This window comes from Malurus melanocephalus, unplaced genomic scaffold (genome assembly GCF_030028575.1).
Source record: "Malurus melanocephalus ecotype Western Australia unplaced genomic scaffold, MMel_1.1 scaffold_309, whole genome shotgun sequence".
Taxonomy (NCBI): domain Eukaryota; kingdom Metazoa; phylum Chordata; class Aves; order Passeriformes; family Maluridae; genus Malurus; species Malurus melanocephalus.
Window position 1 is genome coordinate 878605 of NW_026623541.1, and position 8256 is coordinate 886860.

The 8256-nt window shown below is 45.9% G+C and overlaps 1 protein-coding gene across 1 annotated transcript; it reads right to left on the minus strand.

Moving 5' to 3' along the window:
- Positions 1-3878: 3878 nt before the first annotated feature.
- LOC130580029 (C-C chemokine receptor type 4-like) lies at positions 3879-6576 on the minus strand. Its single transcript, XM_057377275.1, has 3 exons — positions 6477-6576; positions 6322-6390; positions 3879-5438 (listed from the first exon to the last, which is right to left on the minus strand). The coding sequence occupies exons 2-3, from the start codon at positions 6373-6375 to the stop codon at positions 4362-4364; spliced, it is 1131 nt and encodes a 376-aa protein (XP_057233258.1). The 5' UTR covers positions 6376-6390; positions 6477-6576; the 3' UTR covers positions 3879-4361.
- Between the last annotated feature and the right edge of the window lie 1680 nt (positions 6577-8256).

The window sequence follows — 8256 nt, forward strand, 5'->3', positions numbered from 1 at the left end:
TCCTTCCTTCCCTCCTCCCTCCCTCCCTTCCTGTCCATCCTTACATTCTGCACATGCATTCACACATTCTCTAACCTCAAGCATGTGGAGGATTACARACTGCACATCCTCCAAGGGTGCCASRTGTAGAAAGGGATGAATGTCTTGGTGATGAAGACCCACATGTTGCACATTCATTAATGTTAGTGGGAAGTCTGTCTGGATATTGGAGCAAGGTGAGGAAAAACTTTTGCATGGGGCRACACCGCAGACGTTGCTGTTTGCTTGGTCATATTTTTCTCTTGCATAGAGAAAAGTGTGAAGACTGACCCAGCTGCTGATGCCAGCATTACACTGGCTGCACTGACTGCTGGAAAACACGGCAGACCTGAGGGCCATGGGACAAGAGCACAGCGGGGTCGGAATGAGGCCCCAGCAGATGCACACGTCAGCAGAGGCTGTAGGAGCCCAAATCAGTGCTATTCTGAGGTGGGGATTTCTGTGACCTGTCTCTGTACATTTTGGCATTTCAGYCAAGTCAGTAGGAACACAGATTTACCTAGAACAGAAGCATATTGTTCAGAGGCCGTGCGTCAAAACTGACGCACTACGGCAGCAGCTTTGCTTGGCCCGGTATTACTTTCAGCCGTTATAGGACATTGACATTTAAGGTATATTAACCAAATATGAGTATCAGCCCACACACTACAGCTAAAYCTGGCATATTCAGACTAAGGTTATAATTACCTTTCAATTTCCCAAGCTATTTTTACATCTGGACAGTATACYYAAAGTCCAGACAGTATACSTAAAGTGGGTTTTTTTTCTGTCACRATCCTTTCTGGATCCTCTTCTGGCTGCTTCRTAACTGGTATACATATATAACAACAGTGTTTCAAGAGGCTGAAAATAAAACAGAATCATCCTGGACATGATACAATCAACTTCAGGATTGGGCTTGCGGAGTTTTGTGCATGCTAATGTAGGCCCATCCCTGTGCAGGAGCATCCTTCAACTGAGACAAGTGTGGGACACAAATATCCTTGATTAACCTTTCCTTTTTCCCTCCTTAAAGTTTTGACTGGTTCTGATCTTCAGGTGTAGCTGGATGTCACCACTGCAGAAAGAGACAGAGCTGTGCTGCTGGCTGGCAGGGCTGCTCCAGAAAGCATCAAGTCAGTCCCGTTCTCACCCCAGACTGCATGCAGTGCCCTGAACACATGACCTGAAGACCAGAGATTCTGCCAAGGATTTAGTAAGCTTGTCTCCATGCTGCCTTGGGAAAGAGGCTTCAGCATAATGCCAGAAAAAGCCAGATATGGACTAGTTTCTTACTCTGGATACTGTTTTGAGACAAGAGGCTGAGCCTATCATTCCTTGTACTAAAGTGGCAGCCCTGCAGCTCAGAGCTGAGATGAAGAACAATCTGCTAGATCCCAATTCACACTATTTTCTGAGGGATCTACCAACACCATAAGCCAACAATTCATACATCCCACTCTCTGCTGGTGTAGTTCAACAGCATGGTCCTTAAACCTACCCACACAACTGCTGCACAGGTTTGCCCAGCGTGGAAAGTGATGAGCCCCCTGATGACATTGAAATACTCTAGTTTGACAAGGCCTTTCCATCCAGACATTCAGAGCATCATGAGAGGCATCATACAAACTGTCCATCTTTCCACACTCTGTAGAAGGGACCCTCTGGTGCAAGTAACACCCATAAATCCAAAGAAAACAATTATGTATTTTAAGTTTASGCTTGAATGTGGGTAACATTGGTAACTCTGGTCTCTGTTTTAAGATGATGTGCTGAAGTCAGAACAAGATTTTATCTGGCTGTTTCATGYGCCAACATCATCCTGAATCCTCTTTAACCTGCATCATCTGAGCAAAAAGAAAAAGCAAGGATATGAAGGTAAGCAGCAGATATGAGCAGAAACAATATAACAACTGCAGTGGGTACTTGTAATACAAGTAGGTGAACAGGCATTGGAGCTGTGCACGATGGTTCAGACTCAGCTCCTTGTGCTTCCTGCTCTTGGGAAAACCCTGACATTTGGCATTATTCTCAAGGTGTCTGTCAGCTTGCACAGGTGCAGGAGGATGCCTTCTGTTCTCAATGCCCTCACAGGCACTGGAAGGGCAGCAAACTGCTGCAGACTTGTCCCTTCAGAAAGCAGAGAAGCTTTGTGAGCTACAGGGATGCCCCTGGCCACCCAGAGCAACACTGGGTAGCTCTTGCCAGCCCAGCACTCTCCGGATGTGGGTCTCACCTTCTCCCTTTGCACACAAAGGCAGCAATAGCAGCTTAAAGCAGTTAGGAAGTGAGGAGAAGCTGAGGTCAGGTCCAATTCAGAGCGACTGGTGTTACTGATAAAACAGAAGCCAGCTGCCTCTGGCAGAAACACCTTTAAGCTGCAGAAARCATCTCCTGCCTCCTTGCTAGCAGGGCTTGCAAATGGTGTTGAGGGAACAGCAGGGCAGGATGTCCTCCAGTGAGAGCTAGAGAAGTGAAAGACTGCAAAGAAGGCTCTGCATGTTTCAGCTCCCCTCATGCCACTGGGTTACAGCCCTTGTAGGGAAGCCCTGGGTCACAGCTTCATTCCAAAAAACTGATTGCTGTTACAACAGCAAATGATAAAACTGCTGAGAAGAGGGAAATATCCCCCAGCTGAGATGCTCAGCAACCAGAGAATGGCCATCATCATCTTGCCAGCTTGGGCAAATGGCTTCCAGCACCYGTCCCAGAGCACTCACACAACAAGTGCAGGATGAGGCTGTGAAGCTGCAGAAACCATTCGCATCTCTTGTGCTTCAGCTGAGTGAATTGTGCTATAGAGGGCTCTTGTTGTTTATCTGCAGGGGAGAAAGTTGGTGCCATCCTCTTACCCACCACCCTCTGGCTTTGTTCTGAATTTTTGTGAATCCCCTCCTAGAGTACTTGAGGGTTTGCATATCAAAAAAAGCCTGGCTGGTAATAAGGCACCTGAAAACTGCTGCACCAGGCTGTTTTCCTGCTGCTGGGACACAGGCAGTGCTGAACTGAAGAGGAGGCAGAGAAGAGGCAGCTAGATGGACTACCAGTTTTGTAGATCTGTCCAGGACAGAATAAAATGCAGATGCTGACACAAATAATGATGAAACAGGTTCCTCGGGTGTGAAGATTGTGCAATTACACTGCACACAGTATCTTTATTATAAATCTTCAAATACAGTTATGTCTTGTAGGGACAAATAGAACAGAACAAAAAGCTTCTGAAAACCATTTCATTTATCTAACAATATTTCCACATATAAAAGCATATATGTGTGTATATATGGGTATACATATATTTGTGTGTATATACACACATGTGCAAGTACAGATATGCATGTACTTGACATACCTCTCTATATATAGATACATATAGATATATTTATATGAATGGGTAACCATTCAGATACATAAAATCAGTCATTCCAAGTTGAAACAGTAACTGGAAAGTCAACCCCAGTCACATGCTCAAGGGCAGTGACCACARTGGCACATCAGTTCAAAAAGTTCAAAAATGTTCAAAGAGTTCCCTCATGGAGACATGTGACACTTCACACCCACTATTTTTTCTACTCTTCAGCCTTTTCCTGGTAAGTATTTCCATCCATTCTTACAGCACTCATTCATTCCTGTAGGTGTTTCTTAACACCCACTGTGTGATTTCTAGGCTACAGCTTCCAAGCCCTTCCAGCCAAGAAGCGGCAGGCCTGGGTAGCAGATGGACAGTCAGGATAATATCCAGATATTAATTCATATTGATTTCACCAAAACATATGGACAGCATTTATTTTTTGGTTGCTTATACAATTACTTACTAAGCTCTTTAGGGGCTGGAATTATTGTTCAGATTGGTCAACTGTGAGCCGGTCCCTGGCATGATACCATAAACCTGGGCACTGTTTCCCTCCAAAGAGCAAGTTCCCACTCCTGCAGTCACTTCCATCCTGCTCACAGAGCCAATGCTCTCTGCTGAGACAAAGGAAGGAGTGGCTGTTGAGTGTCCAAGGTTTGGAAACACAAACAGTACTGAGTCTGAAGGGGGKAAGTTATGTTTCTAAGGTAYCTCTCCATGTTGYTCAGGCAGTGTGGGAGTCTGYTGGTAATTTCACAAAGTAAGCAGGRCAGGATATGCCAAGGGAAAGGGAGGATGATGCTAAAACGAGACTAAAAAGTGAAAGCACCAAAAGCATCAGCGATAAAAGCAAAATCAAACACCTGCTTCCACTTCTCACATTCTAAAATGCTGTGCAAACAGTCCACAGTTGTGAATGACCAGTTGAGGATTTCTCAACCATAGGTCACCTGTCCAGAATGATAGTTTTGGACTATCATTCCATGGACTAGTTCTACAAGACAGGACCAACAAAAGACAGCTGTGAAGACTTTGTGTTCTGAGAGGAGTGCCTGTCCAGGCTGTGCCCACTGAAAGCCCTGTAGTATTTGCAGTTCACCAGAAAACATGCAGATTTTTTGAAAGCTTCTCGGAGATACTTCCTGAACTTCACACCCACAAAGGCGTAGATGACCGGGTTGAGGCAGCAGTGGACAAAGGAGAGTGCCTCAGTCAGCTCTATGGCCAGGTCTAGCCTGTGGCTTGTCTGGCAGTCGTTGATGATGGACATGTTCCTCAGAGAGTCCAAAAAAAGCACAATGTTGACAGGGGTCCAGGAGAGGAAGAACACAATGACTACAGTAAAAACCAGTTTTATTGCTTTGTACTTGTCCTTGGTATGGCACTTTTGCAGGTTTTTCAAGATGCTACAGTAGCAGAAAATGAGGACACCAACAGGGATGAGCCACCCCAGGATATTGACTATAAAATTACTGAGAATTTTCCAGCCATTGTTGCCACCAGGATAGTGAGGGAGACACTTAATCTGATCATTGTCGTTCACTTCCTGGAAAAAAAGAAAGTCTGGCATTGATGCTAAAATGGCAACTGCCCAAACAACCATACTGCTGAGGACCCCACGGGCAGCTGTCCGAATCCCTTGAGCATGGTGAGAGTGGACTATRGCCAAGTACCTGTCGATGCTCATGATGGTTATGAAGAAGACATTGCTGTAGAAACCAATGAAGTAAATTGAACTGATGATTTTACACAGTGCATTTCCAAAAGTCCACTGGCTCATGATGGAGTACTGAACCAAGAAGGGCAGGGAGAATACCAAAAGGAGGTCGGAGACAGCCAGATTCAGCAGATACACATCAGTCATGGTCTTGATTCTGATGAAGACTGTCAGAATCCAAAGGACCAAAGCATTTCCCATGAGGCCTGTCACAAACAGCAGGGAGTAGAGCACTGGAAACAAGGTAGAAGCAAATGCTGGAATACTTTCAGGATAACAGATGATGTGTAGTTCTGAGTAGTCAAAGGCATATTCATAGGCAGAGGAGTTAGGTGTTGGTGATGTGGAACCCACCTGTTCAAGGACGATGAAATTCATATGACCCAAATCCCACATTTACTCTCAGTAAATACATCAAGCAGAGTCASCTTACACCAATCTGTGTGAGGRTGAAACAGCTGTGCTACAGCTGTGSTACAGGATGCAAATGAGGAAKGAACATGAGTGACTAGCCATCCCCTGCAAGACCTGGGATGATGACATCCTTGCATCAGAGGGGCAAAGGAGATCAAGCGAAATGCAGCTGTGCTGGTATAGGTTACCAGCATCCTCCTGCTGGCTCCGTGTGGGGGCATGCCCCATGCCTGAGTCCAGGTGGGATGTCACTGGGGCCAGAGACAGGAAGCATCCCCAAACCAGCAATGACATGGGCATGGCCAGGAGCCCAAAGCCCATATGGGTTTTGGGGTCCTATTTTATGTTTCCTTCTGAGTCAAGAAAGGGGCAAAAGTGACATATTAACACTCATCTCCTAAAATCCTTGTTTCCAGTTAGCTGAGTGCCAGAAATAGAATGCACCAGCAGTAGTGCTGTGCCCCCTTCCTGCTCACCAGCCCCTTGCAACCTCACCAGGAGCAACCACATCCCTGGGCAGTACCTGTGACAGCAAACAATTACAAAAGATGGATGGCAGCTTCCTAGTCAGGACGTCCTCCATAAGACTTTCCCAGCACTATCTCTACCCTCAAGGACAGTCTTCTTCCAAAAGCACAGTATCATAAGCTAAAGACATTTTCACCCTTTGTTTTCCTTTCTTTCCAGAGAACAACAATCACAATTTCTTCTAAAACCCCATCAACTCCACCAGTATTATGTGTCCCCACAGGAAAAACTGGACCCCTAAGATGGGGTCCTGTCCTTGGCTTGCAGGGGAACAACCCAGCAGGGAGTGACTCACCAGCATGTCCTCAGAGTTGCTGCTGTCCAGCAGGTATGTCAAATTCTGCTCCATAATCCAACACTGTGTCTGAAAGAGTACCAAAAAACTGTCTCTATATCACATATTTTTAAGAAGCAGGCATACCTTTGCATATATAGGTTGGCAATACTTACCTCAGCTTATGCTGCAATGTCAAGTCGCAGGCAAGGTCCTCACTGTGGCAGTGCAGAGTCATAAAATAATTTTTCCTCTGTGTGACCTGTGGCAAGTAAAGACGTGTGAAAGCCCAAGCCAGTGAGTTTAGCCTCTGTATTTAACACCTACAGAACGGAAATATCAGCTTTATCTTCTGAATGATCAGTGTTTTCATTTTGAGAAATTATATTCTTTTTTGGAAGAGATCTGCTATTTCCTGCACTTCTTTGAAGTGTTCTCATCTCCCACCTCTCCCACCTGCATGCCCTGTTCCACCTGTTGTCCTTTCTCTGCAGTTCCGGTGTTTAGGAGAGAGAAAGTAGTGCTGTCTCTCCTCTGCTCCAAGGTGAAGATGCCTGAGTGGGATGGTCCAATGCTGCCAACAGCCAGCAATGACAAAGAGTACCATGTTTGCTTTAATAATTTTCCTTGGAAGGCACCTTCCTGCTGTGCCCACCCAAGCACAGACAGGAATACCTAAGGGAGATGATCAAAGAATCACAGTCATTTAGGTTGGAATAGGCATTTAAGATCATGGAGTCCAGCTGTAATCCTAACACTGACAAGGGGATGTGGCAGAGTTGGTGGGAATTCAGTGCTATTCAGGGCTTTATTTCAGTATTAGTCTGTGAGAGCATCTAGACCCAATACAGCTTTCATCCCACGGCTGTCTCTGATATTCCCCATAACACAAGATACATGGGAAAGAGCAGCACTATTGAGCAACAGGCAACATTTGAAGCGTGTGTTGTCTTCTTAAATACTGCTGCTCCTCACTAGAGCTTGGTGCCATGGGAATAACAGTTTTTTACTAATATGTTTAACAAGGTGAAACAAGTAACAATAACGATAGTAACAACCGGCCCAGTCCCAAACCCAGTTAGTTTCTGAAGTAGGTTGTTGGGTAGGGTCAGGCAGTGGGACAGTGTCCGGCTTGGTGAGATGGGTAAGGCTCTGTGGCAGTGTCGCTAGTTTCTGGGGCAGCATCTCTAGCCTCTGGGGCAGCATCCCTGGCCTCTAAAGCAGCATCCCTGGTCTCTGAGACAACATCCCTAGTTTCTGTGGCAGCATACCCAGTCTCTGTGGCAACRTCCCTAGTCTCTRCAGCAMCATCCCCAGTTTCTGTGGCAGCATCCCTGATCTCTGGGGCAGATGTTAGAGTGGTTGCCCAGGGCAGTCTCACCTTGTCCTTCAAGGCTAAATAGAATATGCATATTAGTATCATGTAGTTAGCATCTAGGGGAAAAATGCACCCTTCGAATGCTGATGGAGTAGCCCCAAATAAATGGGTGAAGGGTTGGGAGAAAGCCTCCCCTGGTGTTWTTTCCTCACAGTAGGTACCATTATTAACCCAGATCCAAAAGCATGCCCTTAGTGTGTGGTAGTCCTGTGTYCATGTTCCTGCAGTCCAGAGAAAGTTAAAAATCCACAGATTCCTCACCTTATTCACCCATTGTGTGAACTGGATAATGGCCACGGTAGCCTTAGTCATACRACCCATGTTTAGGAAAGGAGATGCAAGTGGGAAAAATACGGCCACGAGTACGTGCCACCCGAACTATGCTAGACCACATGATGACGCTTAGTAAAGTTCCTACATCCCGAACACAAAGATAGCTCACCCAAAAACTGTTATTCCTTTTGTACCCCTTTTCCTCTCTGTGCCCTTGAGCCTCGCATTAGGCGCCAAAATCTGTCTTGGTTTGAAAGACAGGTCTTTGCCAATGAAGGCAGGGACCCCCCCTTGGAGTGGTGGCT